The following is a 22,502-nucleotide window of genomic DNA, read 5'->3' as shown; positions in this document are numbered from 1 at the left end:
ATTGAATTTTAATTGAATTTAGAATTAAAATTAAAGGCTTAAATAACAAGTATTAAAATAATTGAATTTTTAATAAAAATAAAAATTTCATTTTATATTTTTATTGGATAGAGTTTATTTTTAGGATCATTTTGATATCTCATATGTATTTTTTCGAGTTAAAATGAATTTTATAAATTCTTGCAAAGATTCAGTAATTTTCTGTAATTTAAAATAACTAACAAAACGTTTTGTACCGTGGCAGACCTTAGCGCCAGACACTGACCAGTGGGGCCAGTGCCACGCAGGCTGCCACGCGGGCGGAGACTGGTCAAGTTTGACCAGTGTGTTTGACTCCACCGGCGGTTAAACGCCGGCGACTCCGCGCGCGGCGGCGCCGCCGATTTACGGCGCCCCAGGATGCGCGGCTACCACTATTTGAACCCCCTCGTCATTCTGAGTACAATGGTGATGGCGGTTTTCTCAAACGACCACCGGAGCGTCACCGGAGAACAAGCCCGCGGCGGAGCAACTTCGGCGGAGACTCGAATCACAAGCTACGGTTGATGAAATTGCGTGATTAAAGGGTCTCTGGACGCGCACACTTACCATTAAGTTGATAGACTGCTCGAGGAAGGCGGAATCGGTCGGGGTTGAGCACGGCGTCGCAAATTCCGGCGAACACCGACGAAAGGGAACGGTCGATTTTGCCCGATTGCGCATGCCATTTCTCGATTCCTTCTACCAGAATGATCCTCTCACTTCTGCGCTTCTCGTGGACTACCTACGGGTCCCTGGGGTGGCTTTCTCCGGCGAGTCATGCTCGACACCGGCGGCTACTGTGAGCTTGTGGCGAGGGATAGAGGGCGAACGAGAGAAATTGGGATGGCGGAGATGAACAACGGTAGCACGGAGGTCCTCCTGGTGATTTTATAGAGCTCGAGACGGTCGGGAACGACGGTGAGCGTCGGCGTCTGGTGGCCAGGATGCGGTGGATGGTTGAACTAGAGTGTTAATGCCCGAATCTTGATGAATGTGGATGAGACGGACGTGAGAGAGATTGGAAGAGGCGTTGAGCTCGTCTGCGACGTCCGGGGTGCGCTTATCGCCAACGAGGAACGTGGCTCGCCGGCGTGTCGGCCTCGGACGAGAGGAAGAAGAAGCTTTTCTTCCTCACGTTTATGAACACGAAGGGTTAGGTGGGCTGGGCTGCTTCTGGCGGTGGACTGGGCTGCGGTGTGGCTAGTAGTTGGGCTGTGCTCGTGGGCTGCTCGGCCAGGTAAGGTTTTTTCTCCTCTTTTTCTTTTTTGTTTTTATTTTCTGTTTTTATATTTTCTATTGGAATTCATATGTGAATTCAATACTGTTTGCAGATATTTGTAATTATGTTCATTCATTCAAGATTTAGTATAATGACTATTGTTTCACGATTCTAATTGAATCCATATTTTATATTAGATTATTTGCATAATTGTGAACTTATTCAAAATAACATTTAGACATAACTTATGTTTTTATTTTAATTCACTTTTTATTATGCAATCAATTCTGTTTAGAATTATGAGAGTGGATACTTTCATCTCAAAGTATTTCAAAGATTGTTATTATGTCTTAGTTTCCATTTGAGGGTTTAATCACTTGTATATTATTTCATGTGAGCAACATTTTATTAGGGTTTTGTAGGTTTGATGATAACCCATATTAAAACTCACATTAGTATTATGGTCTCTTAATCCTTTGAAATACCTAGAGTAATTATTACTCTCCTCAAGGTTGGGTCTTAACTATCTAGGTAAGTGGTTGATAATCACACTTATGGTCTTATTTATAGGACTTAGCATTGGGTGGCTCTTTGTTTTATAATTGAAACATTGTATTTAATTAATGAACCATTAGGGTTCCAATGATATTTACCTAATAGCATTTGGTTTGAATCTCAATTATAGCATGGGTTTATATCATGATCACCATAGTGATACATAAACTAGAGTTGAGATATAATTCTAATTTATAGAATTGGGATGACATCATATTGCATTGGCTAGGGTTTTAATCTCCCCAATGCATGGTAAAATGGTTACTTGCTTATTATTTCCTGTGCTCCTTTAGTTACTAAGGATATGAGAATTGGTGTTATCTTTTACTAATAGACTTCTATTATTATTATCCTTAATCTATTGTTGAAGTAACTAAAGTGGTTATGGTTCTTTTTATAGTTAACTTTGGTCAAATGGATTGTTGGTTTCCTCACCATATGAATTATAGGCTTTAACTCTAAGCTTTTCTTATGTGCTAAAATCCTCTACTTCAAGTTCTTAGGGTTTATGATTACTACACAATTGATAATGGTCAAGGTTTGGCTTCCTAAAGTATTTCTAATGGAATGGTTTTCACTTCCATGATCAAGTGTTGTCTTGATCAATTAAATATTTACTTTATTTTATAGTTTCTTGAGTGGGCATGGTTATGGTTGTCTCAATTATCTTGAGTATAACACCATAGGTTGAGCTTTCTCATTTAGGAATGGTTATTCTAGGGTTTATGGTGTACTCCTAACATCTCCTTAGGTATCTAGGCTAAGGTTTCATTTGGCTAGTTTAATTGGGTTAGTCTCTTCCTCACCTTATCAATTCAGGGGTATGGTATTATTCCATGTGATATTAGGTTATCTCACCACTCCAAGGGAAATGGTTTTCAACCTAATACTTTAATTCAATGATTGTCCTTGAGTCTTAAATAAGTAAAGCTAAGAGTGGTATGAATGGTCTCACTCATTTGGGAAGGACTTGAATGATACTCTAGGGTTCCTCTTGAAGATGATGATTTGAATACTAGGATGTATATCCAAGGTTTAGCTCAAGGTTTATCCTTGATCCTCTAATAAGTAACATAGAACTCCCACTTCTCTAGGTTGGATGCTTAATAATCTGGAATAGAGAAGAATTATATTCCTTAGTTGGATCTCCATGTCTTGTTTCCAATAATGGAGAAAAATGAATACCATGAGGTTCATGGTAGGATCATGGATTAGTTTAAGGCATGGAAAACATAAGTGAAGAATGGTTTCTCTATTTATTGTTACTTGATTTCAAAATAGATGTATGTTCATATGTTATGGTAAGGATTACCATATTATAATCTTTTATTAGATCAAGCAATTGATCATTAAGTAAAGTGTGGTTGTGTTGATTATCAGTTCCATTTGATCTACCCCTTTGGTTCAAACTATCTCTACCCAAAGCAAGGTTTTAGCAAAGTCACTTTGAGGTTTTTAGCGCTTGACTTGGTGAGCTACTTCAATTCCACCAAGGTCAAGTGAAACTTCAGTTACTGTGACTGTTTTACTTTAAAGCGCGAAAATTCCCCAGATTTTCTATGCATGAATGCAATGCACACATCTGTTTCCTCTATTTTTGTAACCCCATTACCTGGGATATTACAAATAATCCATTTGCATGGAGTTTCTTCATGCGTTCCTTTCCAACATGACCTAAATGGCGGTTCCACAAATAAGTGGAATTCAAATCATTTGCCTTACGGCATATTAGCGTCAGTGTTATGTATGTGTGTTTCACCATTAAGATTTATAATAACTTATCCATCGTACATGGAGTAAGGTCATAATTTGAAAAACTCATTATTTTCATTTGACCAGAGCAAAATAACAATTATTAAGTTCTTTATTATAAATTCTAAGGGCTAGGTAGAATGCCAACGATAAACATAATAACACTTTATTATGTTCCAGACGTGCATTATTACCATATTCCTTATCAGTCACTTAGGCCATCGTATTCTTGTATTGCGTTGTACTGTATGATATCTCATACTAACCAATATGGTACAAATACCCAAGAATTTCATTATGTGACCAAACAAGGAATACATCCATAACATGTATATCATTTATATACACCTGAACTAGACCTTCTAGTATTTTCTTTCTTTCTGCCAAAATATCTTTTGTAGTTTCTCTTTTAGCTTTCCTCATTCTCAGAAAACACTTCACCTTCAATAACTTCTAGGTCCATTGGTCAAATACCAATAACCATGAGGTTCTTACTTTGAAGTTGATCATCATATGACAAGTGTTCCAGATTTCACTTTTAGTAACTTTGTAATATGATGAACAGTTTCACTCATAATTTTATCCATCACTTTCAGAGACCATGTCTGTACATGCTAGGCTCGTAAAGTTTAACCTTAGTATTCGCATGTGCAAATCTGGCTTGCACCCGTTGTATGCACACGTAGAATCTATACCTCAGTATTCGAAACGACGAGTTTTAGCAACGGTGCATACTAAGGACGATCACTTCATGGATATGCGAATATCGTTAGTGCCCAACTTAGTTGGAGGATTGGGACGTCTGGCGTCTTTCAACCTTCGTACATTCCCATAAAACTTATGAGTTTATGTAGTCTCACTAGATTATATTCTATCATCTTGCAATAAGGTCTTAGATATCACATATATCTCATACCTTGCTTATTTCTGAAAACAAAATTTCCAGCTCCTTATATTTCAAACTGATTTGAACTTCAAGTTTCACGAAGACAAGATTACTTTAGGTACTAACTGAAACCATAGGTTTACTAAAAGTTTGCAATGGGACTTAATCATTTCTTGATACTTTAACAATACGGTACCAGTCCGTAAAGTTTCTTGTCAGATTTTAACAGTATTTCAATCTCAATTACAAGACTAGCGCATGGAAGAAAACGGATGCCAATACTACAAAATTAATTCAAAATACTACTCAGACTATGTTCATGATAATTAGTTCATGTTTTAATCTAATTACTAATGAACTCCCACTTAATACAACATCCCTCATAGTTGTTAAGTGGTACACGATCCAAATCCACTACACCAAAACCGATCATCACGTGAGATGATGTAGCTTCAATGGTGAACATCAACATGTTGATCATATCATCCATATGACTCGTGTTCAACCTTTCGGTTTCCGTTGTCCCGAGGCCATGTCCGTACATGCTAGGCTCGTCAAGCAAACCCAAGTATTCCGCGTGTGCAACATGGCTTACACCCGTTGTATGTGAACGTTGAGTCTATCACATCCGATCATCACGAGATGCTTCGAAACGACGAACCGTGCAACGGTGCATACGAGGGGAGAACACTTTATTATCTTGATATTAATGTGAGGGATCATCTTATAATGCTACCGTCGCGTTCTAAGCAAAATAAGATGCATAAAGGATTAACATCACATGCAATTCATATGTGATATGATATGGCCCTTTAGTCTTTGCGCCTTCGATCTTCATCTCCAAAGCACGGACATGATCTCCATCATCAACGGGCATGATCTCCATCATCGTCGGCATAGCGTCAAGGTCCATGGCGCCGTCTTCATGGTTGTTCACCTCATGTAGCAACTATTACAACTACTTTGAAATAATACTCAACATGAAATTTAAAGACAACCATAAGGTTCCTGCCGGTTGCCACAATACAATAATGATCATCTCATACATATTCATCATCACATCATGGCCATATCACATCACCAAACCCCTGCAAAAACAAGTTAGACGTCTCTAATTTGGTTTGCATATTTTACGTGGTTTAGGGTTTTCGAGTAAGATCCAATCTACCTACGAACATGAACCACAACGGTGATACTAGTGTTGTCAATAGAAAGAGTAAATTGAATCTTCACTATGGTGGGAGAGACAGACACCCGCAAAGCCACTTATGCAATACAAGTTGCATGTCGAACGTGGAGCAAGTCTCATGAACGCGGTCATGTAAAGTTAGCCCGAGCCGCTTCATCCCACCATGCCACAAAGATGCAAAGTACTCGAACTAAAGACAACAAAGCATCAACGCCCACAAAACAATTGTGTTCTACTCGTGCAACCATCTATGCATAGACATGGCTCTGATACCACTGTTGGGATTCGTAGCATAGAAAACAAAAAAATTCCTACCGCGAGAACGCAATCCAAGCCAAGATGCAATCTAGAAGATGGGAGCAACGAGGGGATGAACGAGACTAACCCTTGAAGATTTCCAAAGCCTACGAGAGTAGGCTCTCGTTGCTGCGGTAGACGATCACTTGCCGCTTGCAAAAGCGCGTAGAAGATCTTGACGGTGCCACAATCCGGCAGCACCTCCGTACTCGGTCACACGTTCGGTGTTGATGAAGACGACGTCCTTCTCCCCGTTCCGGCGGGCAGCGGAAGTAGTAGATCCTCCTCGGAATCCCGGCAGCACGACGGCGTGGCGGCGGTGGTGGTGGAGAACTCCGGCGGGGCTTCGCCTATGCGCTGCGGGAGTATTATGTGGAGGAGGAGAGGCTAGGGTTTGGGGAGAGGGGGTGGCTAGGGCGCCGGCCATGGGCAGCCCTAGGTGGTGCGGCCAAGAGTGGCTGCCCCCTCCCTCTCCTCCTCATTATATAGGTGGAAATCCCCAAGAGTTGTAGTCCAAGTCTTCGAATAAGACCCCAACAACAAAACCTCCCATAGGTGGGAAACCTACTCAAGGGGGAGTCCTACCCAAGGTGGGACTCCCACCTTTCCCTTAGGTGGGGTGGCCGGCCACCTATGGTGGAGTCCACCTGGGACTCCACCCCTTAGGGTTTGGCTGGCCATGCAAGGTGGAGTCCCTCCGGGACTCCACTTTCCATGATGATTTCTTCCGGAGTTTTCTAGAACCTTCTAGAACCTGCCATAAATGCACCGGATCATTTCCAAACTTGGAATATGACTTCCTATATATGAATCTTATTCTCCGGACCATTCCGGACCTCCTCGTGATGTCCTGGATCCCATCCGAGACTACGAACAAAACTTCGAACTCCATTCCTTATTCCATATCTACTTAAACGACATCAAACCTTAAGTGTGTCACCCTACGGTTCGCGAACTATGCAGACATGGTTGAGACCTCTCTCTGACCAATAACCAATAGCGGGATCTGGAGATCCATAATGGCTCCCACATATTCAACGATGACTTTAGTGATCGACTGAACCATTCACATACGATACCGATTCCCTTTGTCACGCGATATTTTACTTATCCGAGGTTTGATCGTCGGTATCTCTATACCTCGTTCAACCTCGTCTCATGACAAGTACTCTTTACTCGTACCGTGGTATGTGGTCTCTTATGAACCATTCATATGCTTGCAAGATATTTAGACGACATTCCACCGAGAGGGCCCAGAGTATATCTATCCGTCATCGGGATGGACAAATCCCACCGTTGATCCATATGCCTCAACTCATACTTTCCGGATACTTAATCCCACCTTTATAACCACCCATTTACGCAGTGGCGTTTGATGTAATCAAAGTACCTTTCCGGTATAAGTGATTTACATGATCTCATGGTCGAAAGGACTAGGTAACTATGTATCGAAAAGCTTATAGCAAATAACTTAATGACGTGATCTTATGCTACGCTTAATTGGGTGTGTCCATTACATCATTCATTAATGACATAACCTTGTTATTAATAACATCCAATGTTCATGATCACGAAACCATGACCATCTATTAATCAACAAGCTAGTTATACAAGAGGCTTACTAGGGACTCCTTGTTGTTTACATAACACACATGTATCAATGTTTCGGTTAATACAATTATAGCATGGAATGTAAACATTATCATAAACACAAAGATATATTATAATAACCATTTTATTATTGCCTCTTGGGCATATCTCCAACACCCATTGGGTATGATATTTTCCCGTTTACAAACTCATCGGTAATATTTTGTCCCATACCTGTATTCCTATTGGATTTTTACCCGACGGGTACGCGGGTCATGGGTACCCATTGCCATCCCTACGTCCGAGACCAAGGATCAAATCCCGGCTCCTACACGGATGGAAAGTTTTTTTCGAAATTAAACAAAATTCAAAACCGAACAAAAAAAATTTAGAACCGACCAAAACTTTAAAATTTGCTCGAATTAGAAAAAATATTTTCGAAACTGAAAAAGGAAAACCCGAAAAACCGGAAAAAACAAAAACAGGCAGAAAACCATCAAACCAGAAAAACCAAAGAAGAAAAAATGAAAAACGAGAGACAGAGTAAGATGGGCCGCGGCCTGCTCGCATTCCCATGGCGGGCGTTAATCCGCCCCGCTAATGAGCGGGAAATAGGATTTCCGAATCTGCTGCGAGCTTGAGGTCACAGACGGCGGAATTCCTATATGCTGACCAGGTCGGCACCTGCACCGCGTCGCACACCCCCGCGCGCGCTGTGTGCCGGCCCGGTTAGGCGATTTTCCATGTTTTTCTCCTTTTCCTTTTCTTTTCTTTTCTGTTTTTTATTTCTTTTTTGTTTTCTGTTTCTTTTTTTTGTTTTCTATTTTCTTCAGTGTTTCTTTTTTTGTTCTCTCGTTTTATTTTTCTGTTTAAAATAATTTTCGAAAATTATTAAATTTGAAAATTGTTCAAGTTTGACAAAATTTGTATGAATTTTGTAATTTGAATAAATTTTTAATCTTGAATGAATTTTGAAGTTCAATGCCATTTGGCCGTTTTGGTTTGGTCTGTAGTTCAGGTTTTCCTTTTGTGCGATCATGTGTTGACTATTCTGGAATGGATGAGATATAGTGACAACAGAAGGGTTGTTGCCCCTTGTTGTGGTATTACTGATGTATGATGGTCTCTGTAAAATATCAGGAAACTTCTCTTTGAAAAACTCCTTGGCATCCTGCTGAGTTGTTGTAAAGAGCATCTTAAGCATCCAACTGATGCACTGTAAAGAACTTACCTGGCATCCTACGACGCAGTCTATCACGAAAGATTTCCCATTTGGTGCAGTGGTCGGTGGCAATTTGTTTGTTGTAGTTTTCGCTACATCAGGAAATTGTTTGTTTAGGGTGTGCACCGGTAGTTTTTAGCTGGGCTCTTTGTGTTCACTTCTACTGTTTGCTGGGGAATACTTTACTCTGGTTGTTTTTGTATGAACTTGTTGCTTTGCATCACAGATGGCCAGATGACTGGCCGGCAGGGGAGCAGTCTCCAATTAAGTCTGCAGCGACGGTGATGCACGGTGCAAACAAAATGAGTCACTACTATGGATCCAGGTTGGAGTTTAATTAGAGCGAGATTGTGAGAGGAAACATCACGACTGTTTATGGATGGAGTAGTAGTATCTTCAGAGTTGTAGAGAAAGGTCAAGCTGGTGGCGTCCGTACGCAGCCGTGTGATGACCTCTTCTCCCCGCTACAGAACGGTCTTGTCGATCTCCTCCTAGCACAGCTTTGGCCTCAAGAGATGGCTGATGAGCTGACCCACACCGGAACGTGAGACTGAAGCTTCGACCAGGGAAGAAGCCTTCTGTTGTTCATGGGCTATTTATAGAGTTATTATGGATTGGACACGCACCCGCATGAGGCAGCTTTTGTAAATGAGGAGCCTCTCATCTCCATGGATGCAACAACCAAGAAATCTGACCAGGTCCTTGTGCTGCAACTTGGCAATTAGAACAACTTCATTCCTAAATTCCTCGGCTCCTTGTCTAGAACTCTGACCTAGCCTTTTGGTAGCAACTTCTTTGTCATTTTCTAGAATTCCCTGCATTATTATCATTAGGTAGCTGAATATGACTGACATCGTGTTCATACAAGTACAGTAGTTTTAAAGAAACAGATTATCTTATTACTACTACCGTATAAACCTTCCCGAAACCTCCTTGTTCGAGCATGTTGTCGTTAGAAAAATTGTTTGTGGCGGTAACAATGTCTTTAAAGATGAGAAATGGAAGCTCTATATTTTCATCACCAAGCTCCTTTGATGCTCCTCCTAGAATAGTGTTTGCCTGGATAGCCTTGTTTCGGCGCATTCCTAACAGAAATAATTAATTGAAAATTGTCCGTAGGTAGTTTTTGGAAGTAGTGCAAATATTGTTCCTAACAAAAATTGTCGACCGATGATGCAACGCCTGGGGACGAAACGACGAGAGAAAGAACCCGGAGATGAGCCTGGCAGGCAGGTTGAGAAACATCGCTGTGTTTCGCGACATCACATACTCCGTATTACTTCCTGGCGGCGTATTGAAGTGATGGACAATACGTGACTGTTTACCATTTTGTCAGTCGCGTTACTCCACCCACTACACTACCCATTCCTTTTTTTCTGAGGTTAATGGCGCCCTTGACACCAAGAGATGGGAAATTGTACAGAACCTCACCGATCGCTGTCTGTTACTTGTCCAGTTGGTCCTCAACTCCTCATCTACATTTGTTACCGACCTATGATGATTCTAACGTTTGGCTCAATATTAATTCGTCATGTGCCAATTTAATCACAAAGCTGGAATAGCTCAGTTGGCCAGAGCGTGTGGCTGTTAACCACAAGGTCGGAGGTTCAAGCCCTCCTTCTAGCGAATTACCAAATTTTTTGGTTTTTATAAACTTTTTTAAACCTATAGCTTTTCTTTCCAGCAAATATACTCCAAGTAGACATCTCATTGCAACAAAGCATGTATTTTCCTGCTTTGCTTTACTCATTGCTACTATTTATTCTCTCTCACCATTTATCCATCATCATTGTATTATGATTTTTTTCCCGAAACATACATGAAGTCAATTCACCTCAGAATCATGACAACTCTAGCGTTACCGATATGCCAAATGACGCAACTGTCATCTCCTCGTTGCAATCATAATAAAACAAAAACAAAAATACTTTTTTGTGAATATGGTGCACCTAATGTGCATCCATCAAAGGCCCGGCTAGGAACTTAGGAAGATGGCACTGGCAATGTGTGTGATGTTGGTAGTGGTGGTGGCTGGTGTGTTGCCAACAAATCCTTTTTTTTCGAGAGTGCGCTAAATGCGCACCATATCTTTATAGAAGGCAGAAAACAGATTTACAAGAAGCCGTACAGAAAGTTGCGAACAACTGAGCCGGCGAACAACTGAGTCGGAGGTTCAAGCCCTCCTTCTAGCGAATTACCAAAATTTTTGGTTTTTATAAACTTTTTTAAACCTATAGCTTTTCTTTCCAGCAAATATACTCCAAGTAGACATCTCATTGCAACAAAGCATGTATTTTCCTGCTTTGCTTTACTCATTGCTACTATTTATTCTCTCTCACCATTTATCCATCATCATTGTATTATGATTTTTTTCCCGACACATACATGAAGTCAATTCACCTCAGAATCATGACAACTCTAGCGTTACCGATATGCCAAATGACGCAACTGTCATCTCCTCGTTGCAATCATAATAAAACAAAAACAAAAATACTTTTTTGTGAATATGGTGCACCTAATGTGCATCCATCAAAGGCCCGGCTAGGAACTTAGGAAGATGGCACTGGCAATGTGTGTGATGTTGGTAGTGGTGGTGGCTGGTGTGTTGCCAACAAATCCTTTTTTTTCGAGAGTGCGCTAAATGCGCACCATATCTTTATAGAAGGCAGAAAACAGATTTACAAGAAGCCGTACAGAAAGTTGCGAACAACTGAGCCGGCGAACTCCAACACACACCTAAGCCTACTCTCGCAACACTATTTGCCTCCCTACAACTCTCACAAACTTCCACAACCTAAACTCCTCCCTTACGCTATCTATGATTTGCTCGATGTTCAACTGGAGACGAACATTGCCGAACACCGGTGCATTGCGCTGCTTCCAAAGCGTCCAAGCCACTAGGGTCACCAGGGAGTCGAACCTCCTTCTATCACTCTTCTGGACTTCTCTTACGGTCCTTAGCCACCACTCCTCCAAGGTGTAGGCCAGGTGCGGCAAGTCCACCTCAAACTGATTTGTTTGCAAGCATCCAAGCCACACCGTTCTCGCGTAGGGGCATAGGGTGATAATGTGATCCACTCGGTCCTCCTCCTACAAACATGTGTAGCAAGTTTTGGTGTGATCCGTGATGCCATGCCTGAATCTCCTCTCCGCAGTCCAAAGCCTATTTCTGAGCGCAAGCCAAATGAAGATCTTGCATTTGAGTGGCGCGAAGGACTTCCAAACTGGCTTATGCGCGCCGTCAATCACCGATCCTTGGCAAATCATAAAGTAGGTTCCTTTCGCCGTGTAACCACCCGATTCTGATCCTTTCCAAAAAAAAACTGATCCGGGACGGTTGCATCCCTCTCCACCCTATGCAGTTCCTCCCAGAGATGGATGCATTGGGAACAAACCTCCACGGAAATCAGGTCGGGCGGGATATCTAAGATCCATGCGTTGTTGACTAGCGCATCCGACGCCAATATGCTATTCCTTCGCCTGGTAGGGACAACCGCAATAATTGCAGGGGCAATATCACCGACCGTTCATCCATGTAACCATCTGTCCTTCCAGAACCAGATGTTCCTCCCGTCTCCTATGACAAAAGCTGACGCAACTCTGAAAGACTACTGTGGCCTTGTCATCCTTCGTCAGACTCAAACCCTGCCAGTGACGATTAGATCTGTCCGCTTGAGCCACTCCCATCATACTCGTAGGGCAAGACCTTGCCTCTTCAAATCCTTGATGCCAAGCCCTCCGAAACAAATGGGTTTACAAACGCTTTCCCATGCGACCAAACATTGTCCCCCATTCACCTCCTTCTTCCCTGCCAAAAAAATGCTCTTAGCCATTTGGCAACTTCCTCCAGGAGCCACATCGGGGCGTCTTCCACTAGAAACTGGTGTACTGGCCTTGCCGAGATCACCGCCTTGATGAGCACCAGCCTTCCCGCCCGTGCAATCATGCCATGCTGCCACGTCGGAAAATTTGCAAGCTCGCAGCCCACCACCTCCTTTACTCTTTCTCCTGCCTCAATGCTCCCACGGATCAGCGTGGCAGTGGTCTTGTGGTAGTTCACATGCAATCCCGATGCTTCCCAGATTTCATGCAGTGCTCTTAGCTCCTGTACCTCTGACTTGAGGAAAACTACAACGTCATCTGCATACACTGACAGTAGCTGGATGGGGGAGATACCCACTCAATGATTTTGGTGAGCACTTCCATGCCAATTAAGAACATCATTGGTGAGGTGGGGTCCCCTTGCCTCAATCCTCTGGCATGATGTACACTTGAGTCTTTTTCATGACACATAATTCAGAATTACCAAACCAAAGAATAATAACAAGATCCGCAAGGGAAGTTAGACACTACTGAGAGGTACTACCCGCAAACCAAAAAGACCATGTAAGAAATAAAATTTACACCTGCAGCTCGAACACAGATCATTAGGCAACATAATTTTGTCTTATTGATGAACCATGGCAGTTTATGTCAGATCAATCGTTGTAGGGATCGAGAGGTCAGTCTCGTCATCCCGGGACGAAGCCGTGGCCGTGATATCCATTGTCGGGCTTCTTGGTCGATCGATGTGTGAAGTTGTGCTTGTCAGCATAGCAACAACTGCAGACATGGTCGGCCTGTCGCAGGGCATTTCCTGGACGCATAGAAGCCCAATCTCTATGCACCGTTTCAGCTCGGATAAGAGCTCAGGATCAGACTTAGGAAGGGGCAATGTTATGTCGAGAAGTTCCATGACCTTGTTTTGCTCCCAAAGTCCCCAGACCTGCAAAGAGATATTTTCAAATTTTGGAATCTTGTATAGATTCTTGCTTCACCCAACATATCAGCTTAGCTCATCAAGCGCAAATCTGCAACACTTACATGCAAAATGAGCCTCTGAGTTCCACCGTTCCTTTGCCCGCTCAGGGTCTCCAAGAGAATAACTCCAAAGCTATAGACATCACATTTCAGTGTCATCTCTCCTTTCTGTTCATACTCCGGAGCCGCATAACCCCTATATAAAAATAAAAAATGTCAGGTATATATTGAGTGGTCGAGTCCACTCAACTTCTTTTGTTGAGGATATAGTTATTGATATAGTTACTTACGGTGACACTACAATTGTTTGATCAGGCCCTGTTTCATCAATGGCAAATAACTTTGCAGTGCCGAAGTCTGCAATCTTAGCCTTCCATTCGTCGTCTAGAAGAATGTTTGCCGGTTTGAGATCCCTGTGGATTACACTCTCGCCAGATCCTCCATGAAGGTATGCTACTCCATGTGCGATTCCGTGAATTACTTCCAGTCTTCTTGCCCAGCTCAGTGAAGCACGGAGGCTAGTTGTTCCTGTAAGCATCGGATATACATATACGTTTGTGTTCATTAGTCTAGTACAGCGACACCTTATTTTTTGGTTTCATGATCTCTCTCTTTTTTTGTGTATGGGGGGGCTAACTGGCCAAGGAAAATGTGAGCAGTGTTAAGGGCCCGTTTGAAATGCAGGAAATTTTCACGAGCCATTTCAACTAATTAATAATAGAAGTGGAGAAAATCTGAAGTTCCAGGAACTAGAGGCTACCAAATATGTAGACGTTCAGGCTCTTGTTTTGCATGTATTCGTAGACGAGTATCCGCTCCTTGCGTTGGTTGCAGTAAGCAAGGAGACGAACAAGACTCCCATGTCGGAGCCCGGCCATCACTTCCACTTCTCTCGCGAAATCTTTTTTTCCTTTCCTTGTGAGAGCTGATTGTTTAAGCCTCTTGACCGCGATCATTCTTCCTTCAGCCAGCTGCGCCTGGTGATGGTTGAATTTGATATGTTAGTTACTCCTAGAAAATTAGTTCAGAATTTGCCAATTGCTGGTTCTGTGTATGTCAAAATGGTATGACCATTGATTTTTTTTATGTTAAGGTACGTTCAGCCTGGATTTTAAGATCAGATTTATTAGAAAGATCAGTTGATTATATATCATGTACTCTCTCCGGTTGGAAAAGATCAATGCGGAGAAAAGGGAAGGCTAGCGTACGAGTATGTACATATCCTCACGTCGATTAAATATGACTAGAGGTAGTATGTCTTAAAAACTCAGGGAAAAACTCAGGGAAAAGTTCACCTGAGGGATAAAATCCGCATATATATGTAGGTGGGAATCTTCAAGGTATTAGTAGAAAAAAGACTAACCTTATAAACCACCCCGAATCCACCTTGACCGATAATATTACTTTCGGAGAAATTTTCAGTGACATGCTTCATAGTTGCTAGATTAACTGAATGAACCGCAATGGATGGATTTTGAGGAATAGCACCTGAAACAAGACGATGAAGATTACTAAGTTTTTTTTATCAAATGATATGATTAACTGATTGCTAAGGCTTTTTCAATTGTATGATTAATTGATTTTAAGTATGAGATAGTCTTATCAAACGTTGGGCTTCATTATCTGCAAATATATACCTGAAAATGTAAATATAAGGAATTTACCTAGGATTCTGCGTCTCATTCTCCACCAAATCAAAAGGACGACCAGAAGAACAGTAAGAGCAAAAGCTACGGGTGCCACGACAAGTACAACAGGAAACCTTTTACTGCCATCTGTATCATCCGCTACGGAATCCAAAAATAAAAACGTTAAGTGTGTGTAAGTGCTTATCCGTGCAGGAAACTCCAATTCATGAATGGATTTGCTATTTTTCGATCAACTGAATATGAATTTTTCTTTAACTTGTGGTTTTTTTTCTCGGCCGGGAATTAAAAAATTCTCGTCCAATCATCCAACCGGAAAACTGTCAAAAAAAATGTCAATTTCATGCATGTCAGGAGTGCGTGGACATACCAAATTCTGATTTTGAGAGCCTCAAGTAGAGGTTCTGCCCTCTGTCAACGAGACGAAGATCAAGGATGGTATCCGCCCAGATGATACAGCCGGTACCATCGCCACCTTCTTGTATATAGGCGGCGGCGTAGGCCAGGCACGAGCAGTTGTCGTAGCACCTCGCCTTGCACTCCTCCAGCGTGACACCGGTATCCACCGACGCATTCTGTGTGTCGGGAAGCTTCACCCCTGGGATCACCCTGAAGCGGTCCGTCGTCGTCCCGCCGCCGCCGCAGTCCCGGTCGGCGTCTCGCCGGCACCCGCCCGCGTACACCTTGGAGTGCCAGGCCGACGGAAGCACGGGGCTAAACCCTGGGACGCAGCCGCAGAATGACGCCGCGGTGTCGTTGCAGAGGCCGAACGTGCCGCACTTGGCGTAGTCGTCGCAGTCCCCCTTGGGCCTCTTGAAGAAGGAGGTCCACTCGCCGTTGGTCGAGTCCCACACCAGCCGCTCCGCCACGCCCGTGTGGTTCACCACGACGCGAGTCAGCCGTGCGCCGGGAACGGCGGTGTACCCGTAGGTTGTCTCCGTCGCGGTGGTGGTCACGTGCAGCGGGTACATGTCTGAGTACGTGGTCGCCTCCGGGACGCCGTTGAACCACCGCCCGTTCCACGGGCCCGTACGGTACGTCTTCGCGTTGCCCTGCCATAGCACCAGCTCCGGCATCCCGACCCCCTCCAGGGTCCGGCTATAGTCCCCCGGAGATGGGTCGTCCGCCGATCGCCACGATGTCAGTGTCCACACGGTTCTGGACCAAGAGTACTTGCCCAACTTCATGCCCGGCAGCAAGGTGTCGGACGGAGAGTCGAACGATTGCCACAGGTAGGCGTCGCTGCTGCCGTTGCGCACGACAAGGTTGCCCGACTCCAGAAGCTGAGCTGCAACGGCGGAAGCACCACCGGACATTTCAGAAGACCAAACCGGCCGGCGGGAGCCGTCGAGCAGGACGAGGCTGCCGGCGTCGTTGAACACCAACATGCCGGACCTGTCGACGAGAGGTTTGTCGCGGTTGGCTACCCAGTAAACGGTGTCGTTTGACACCGAGAACCATATGCCGAGGTACCTCTTGGTGGACACGCCGGGAGAGAAGAAGCCCAGGGTGAAGGAGCTGGCCGTCGTTTGGCCTCATCACGGATGTTTCTTTGCATCTCAAAAACTGAACACTGTTTCATAGCTTGAACCGGGAACATCCGGATAACGTCGTGGCTACTTGAAAGTTGAAAACAACTATTTTTGGCTCAACTAAATTCGAACAGCTTGCATTATATTGATTTGAATTTTCAATGTGACGGAAGGAGGACAGAGCGATCATACACTTGAGAAATACTATAAGCTCGAGCAAGTGGCTCTAGTCTTTTAGCAATACTTATCAAAGACTAGATCAAAGCGAGGCGCATCGGATATGCCAATATGACTCAAGCAAACTGGAGAACCCTACAGCACCGTGCAGGTCGTCGCTATACCAGTGGTGTTCGTCAACGCGGTTCTTGACATAAAAAAAACTCCTGCTAAATCATATAATACCGGGCAATTCTGCAATGTCAGGTGAGCTCTAGTGGATTTGGGGAGAGCTCTTTCTAGATCTATAAGCACAGAATTCTATCTCCATGATAAAGAACATCCTCGAGCAAGATTATGTCTGTGTTAGGTACAGCTGCATTTTCCTTTTCAACCTATTGGTCTGAGTTTGTACAGGGTACAGCTGGGGTGTGGATGCAGTTTTGCAAATCTTTTTTGTGCTTAACTAAATCCAGGTTATCATATCATAGCTTATAGGTAGTATTTGGAGCTTTCCCTGCTGAATTCTATCAGACATTTTGGGATACCATTAAAGACGATCTTTTAAAATGTTTAGTGTTTTACACGCTGGATAGTTAGAATTATTCCGTCTAAATTTTGGTGAGATTATCTTGTTACCCAAAGTTAAAAAGGTAGAAAGGATCCAACAATTTAGACTCATTTTCCGCTTAAATGTAAGTTTCAAGATATTCGCGAAAGTGGTCACCATTAGACTGAATATAATGGCTGATCATGTGGTCAGGCCGTCGCAAACCGCCTTCATATGCAAGGACGCAATATCCTAGATGGAGTTGTGATTCTACATGAGGCGGTTCATGAACTGCATACAAGAAAGATGAACGGGGTAATCTTAAAACTTGATTTCGAGAAAGTTTATGATAAAGTCAATTGGTCTTTTCTCAATCAGACACTCAGGATGAAAGGTTTTTCACTACAGTGGAGAGCGCTGATCAATAATTCTGTATATGGAGGAAGTATAGTGATTCGTGTCAATGATGATACGGGACGTTTCTTCCATACACGAAAAGGTTTACGCCAAGGCGATCCTCTATCACCACTTTTATTCAACATTGTGGCGGATAGGCTTGCTATCTTGATCGAACCTGATGGTCAAATTGAAGGAGTGATCCCACATCTAGTAGATGGGGGTTTATCAATACTTCAATACGCTGACGATACAATTTTATTTATGGAACATGATCTCGATAAAGCTCGAAATTTAAAGCTAATTTTGGCAGCTTTTGAGCATTTATCGGGACTCGAAATAAACTTCCATAAAAACAAATTGTTTTGTTTTGGCGACGCTCAGAATTCAATCGCCGATTATTTGAAATTGTTTGGCTGTGGGCAAGGCCAGTTTCATATCAACTATCTGGGTATCCCGATTCATTACCGGAGATTAATGATGGCTGAGTGGAAACTAGTCGAGGAAAGACTTAAGAAGAGACTTAGTAGTTAGAAAGGTAAAATGCTATCCCTTGGAGGAAGATTGATTCTCATTAATGCAGTTCTCACCAATATGATGTTGTATATGATATCCTTCTTCATTCTGCCAAAAGGTGTATTACACAAACTCGATTATTATAGATTGAGATTTTTTTGGCAAGGGGATAGTGAAAAAAAAAATATTGACTGGTCAAGTGGTCTGTCGTATGCCGACCTAAAGATATGGGTGGGCTAGGAGTTTACGACCTTGATGTCAAGAACTCGGGCTTATTAGGTAAGTGGCTTTATAAGCTACTAACCGAAGATGGCGTATGGTAGACCATGGTTAGAAGAAAGTACATAGGCGCCAAAGCGTTATCCCGGATCCTTTGGAAATCGGGAGTGGCTGGCCTAATGACAATGAAGAAATTCTTCTTCAGATATGGTACTTTCAATATTATGGATGGATCACAGATACGGTTCTGGGAGGATACATGGCTCGGTAATAGGCCTCTCTCTGAACAATATCCAGCGTTATATAGCATTGTTCGTCGCAAAAATGATACCATTGCTTTAGTAATGGCAACCTCACCCCCGACAGTGACGTTTAGACGAGAATTAATCGGTCCAAGACTTCTCGCATGGAATGCCTTACTGTTACGTTTGGAATCCATTCAATTGTCTGAAGGGCAAGATGAATTTCGTTGGAACTTACATTCCAATGGAAAATTCTCTGTAAGTTATTTGTACAATGCCATTATCCAACCGAAAATACCAGTTGATAAAAACAAGAAGATTTGGAAGATGAAAATACCCCTTTAAATTAAAAAATTTGGCTGGTATTTGCGTCGAGGAGTAATCCTCACCAAAGACAATCTTGCGAAACGCAATTGGCATGGGAGCATGATGTCCCACAAGTATAGGGGATCGTGTGTAGCCTTTTCGATAAGTAAGAGTGTCGAACCCAACGAGGAGCTAAAGGTAGGATAAACATTCTCTCAAGTTATATCAACCACTGATACAACTCTACGCACACTAAGCGTTTGCAATATCTAGGAAATAAAACTAGAGCGATAACGGGTATGAGAGGTGACTTTGCAGAATAATAAAATACACGGAATAAATGTTAGTGCTGCAGCAATAAAACAAACTAAACTAACAGTACCATGAGTGTGGAAAGGCGGTTGTAATAGTGGTGGCTTTGTCCAAGATCAATTAGTGAAGATCTTGGGTTCAATGTCTTCGATGCAGCTTTCTATGTAGGAGATGCTAAATATACATGCTCTCCCTCCAGAATTACAAGTACTATATGATTGGCTTGCTAGCAAACATCCGTAAATACTAGCAAGCATTAAGGTTTCCCCAACCATAGCCTTAAGTAAATGGTCCTCTTACTCACATACATGCAACTATCCGGTTCGCGTCCTTGGGTTTCTGTCACTCCGGCAGAACTTCCCCCTTCTAGTATACAAGTACTACCAACCCTATGGTGCTTGATCCATGCGCGCACAAATATAATGGGCACCAAGGACGGTAACATATCAACATACAACTCTAATAAACCAAAGAGAAACAACCAATCAATCAAAGAACAAATAAACTATGGCAACATGACATAGATCATAGGATTATAACTTATAGCATCAAACACCATGGTTACATATGGCGGTACAGAGGTTTGTGAGAGGATGGACCACTGAATACAATGAGGAGTTGGTGATGGAGATGGCGGTGAAGACGTTGGAGGGCTCAGCGAGGAGCGCCGGGAGACGGAGGCGTGGGCGGCGGCGGCGCGGGGGACTCCTTCCCCGCCGCCGACATCATGGGGGAGCGCCGCGCCTTAGCCTTCTTCTTCCTTGAGTTGGTGCTGGTATAGATGAGTGTTTCTCCCTCCTTGGCTGCTGCCAAGAAGGAGGATTTTCGTGACAATGCTTGGGGGCCTCCAAAAATAGGGTTTCCCATCAATATATAGTGTTGGAGATGCAATCTAGGCCATGTGATGGATGCCCCTTTGATCCGAGGGCTCTTGGGCACCTCTAGAACCTTCCTAGGACTCCCCTCTGTCCTTCATGAGCCTCACAACTCGTGGCTGGGCCGAAATATCCAGGTATGGAAAGAGTTTGTGTCAAATACGTCACCAACTTTTGGAGTCCCGAGACTGCACGAACCTCCGCAGTAATTCTGCTCTGCCGGATGCATCCGTTGTCCGTTCGGGACGAATAAGATGTCCAAATTGTTCGGTTTGAAATTCTCTACAACTTTGTAGTTTACGACTTTTCCATTGGACGTCGTTTTGATGGAGTTTAGAAGCGATCTTTGAAAAGTGTTCAGCAGGGACAGATTCCGGGAAATTCCAGATTTCACCATAATGAGCTATTTCCTTCCATATTTGCCTATTTCCTGCACAACAAAGTTGAAACCAAGAACTTGTGCACTTCTGCAACTATTAATAGGTTAGTCCCTTAAAACATATAGTATTTGGTGTAAAACAAGCATGGAACATCAAAAATTATAGATACGTTTGCGATGTATCAGAGCACGCAGTGTGTTTTTTGTCAACACAACGAGACAACTAAACACTTGTTCTTCCAATATCACTTTGCCAGGTCTATATGGTCATGCATCCAAGTAACTTCTGATCTGTATCCCTCGACTAGTGTGGCCAATATCTTTGGTAATTGGCTTCATGGTATCGCTCACATATTTAGAACGTTTATTAGGGTGGGGGTGCTTGCCATTATATGGTCGCTATGGCTATGTAGAAATGACAAAGTTTTTAATGACAAAAAATGTTCTCTCTTGCAGGTTATCTACAGATGTACCGCTACTCTCCGTTCCTGGTCTGCACTGCTGAGGGTGGAGAGCCTCGACCTGTTTACGGAGGTCTGTACACGGTTGAAGGACACGGCGAGGGATACTTTTTCCCTACATGGGTGGCAGCATAATCTACGGATCGGGCCTCCGCCTTCGCCATAGGCGTTTTACAATTTCTCATGTGTGATATGTAATTCGTCTTTTTTAGCACTCTAGACTTTTGAGATTTTTTGAATGGCTGTGTGCATCTTAGCTATGCAAAGGTCGGGTGTAAGTGCTTCTCTATAAGTAATAAAGCGCCCATTATCAAAAAAAAAAGGTAGCATTTGGAGCTCAAATAACAAGAAAACATTTAAGGGAGTTGACCCAAGAATAAATAGCTGGAAATATGAGCTGATGCATCTGTTGGCGATACCGATATTAGATACTACACTAGTAAAAGTGTTGCACCTAAACCATTTGGATATATATCAAAAAATCATTGAACAAAGTTAATCTCAATATCCAAGTGAAAACTGAAAATGCAACGAAATCATCATGGATATATACACCTAGAAACTTCATCGGATCATGTCCGAGACCGGTCTCTCAAAACAAGCCAAGTGCTTGGTTGCACTTTCACAATATTCGCAGCAAGGTCAACACATATATGTACTCGAGGACTTTAAGGCAAGCTTCTGAAAGGGAATATTTGATGTTAGCAAGGTGGATGAAGCTTTATTAGTCAATAATAATGAGATATCACGTGAGATACCAGTCAGGAGATTGGTATTCGATAATGTTGGCACCCGGGTCAAACCTTTTAGAAATCCAGATATTGTTCATGCATTGTTTGAAACATACCGTCTGATTGAGAATGATAAGTCAGTAAAACAGTTTCAACAAGATCTCATTAAACACCATTTGCAAAGGCACGACAATTAGGATTTATTTGTATTTCTAACCATTTGTTATTTGTTGAATTGTTGTTGTATTATTTGATTCATACTGTATCAAAACATTTTTGTAATTCGGACTATTGTCTGTATTGTATGACAATAAACATTTTTTGTAATGATTCGAATATGTAATTCCGACTGATTGTGATATTTACAAAACCTTGCGTTGCAGTTTTGTTTGCGGGCTGAAAAACGGTCGCGAATGCCAGACGCGCCAAACACGGCCCAGTCCGCAAAATGCGTTTTGGGTGGCCTGGATACGCCTATTTGAGATTTGGGGTGTATGCTAGAGATGCTCTAACATACATCGGTATTGATTTGGCTATGCCCACCAAATCTTGACAATACACATTGCAAAGTGATCGAGCTGACATAGTTGCACAAAATAATTCAGATTTTTCAGTTAAATATTTCAAGATAGTACATGGGGTTCTTCTTC

At 42.7% G+C, this 22,502-nt stretch overlaps 1 protein-coding gene and 1 non-coding gene across 2 annotated transcripts; one reads left to right on the top strand and one right to left on the bottom strand.

Moving 5' to 3' along the window:
- Positions 1 to 10,283: 10,283 nt before the first annotated feature.
- Positions 10,284 to 10,357, top strand: TRNAN-GUU. The gene has a single exon. It is a non-coding gene; the product is annotated as a tRNA-Asn (tRNA).
- Positions 10,358 to 13,199: 2,842 nt separating this feature from the next.
- Positions 13,200 to 17,957, bottom strand: LOC124671260 (receptor-like serine/threonine-protein kinase SD1-8). Its single transcript, XM_047207650.1, has 8 exons — positions 17,921 to 17,957; positions 15,548 to 16,711; positions 15,196 to 15,306; positions 14,895 to 15,019; positions 14,292 to 14,508; positions 13,822 to 14,059; positions 13,595 to 13,727; positions 13,200 to 13,496 (listed from the first exon to the last, which is right to left on the bottom strand). The coding sequence occupies exons 1-8, from the start codon at positions 17,955 to 17,957 to the stop codon at positions 13,200 to 13,202; spliced, it is 2,322 nt and encodes a 773-aa protein (XP_047063606.1).
- Positions 17,958 to 22,502: the final 4,545 nt, after the last annotated feature.

This window comes from Lolium rigidum, chromosome 7 (genome assembly GCF_022539505.1).
Source record: "Lolium rigidum isolate FL_2022 chromosome 7, APGP_CSIRO_Lrig_0.1, whole genome shotgun sequence".
Taxonomy (NCBI): Eukaryota; Viridiplantae; Streptophyta; class Magnoliopsida; order Poales; family Poaceae; genus Lolium; species Lolium rigidum.
This window is presented reverse-complemented; position numbering and strand designations above follow the sequence as displayed.

What these genes read in the sequence shown, in the direction of transcription:
- LOC124671260 (XM_047207650.1), bottom strand. Translation starts at nt 17,957, where the DNA reads ATGTTGAATAAAAGTGGTGATAGAGGATCGCCTTGGC. An exon ending in GCTCTCAAAATCAGAATTTG is followed by an intron (nt 15,307 to 15,547) that starts GTATGTCCACGC and finishes CGGATGATACAG; the next exon opens with ATGGCAGTAAAAGGTTTCCT. An exon ending in CCTGAACGTCTACATATTTG is followed by an intron (nt 14,060 to 14,291) that starts GTAGCCTCTAGT and finishes CGATGCTTACAG; the next exon opens with GAACAACTAGCCTCCGTGCT.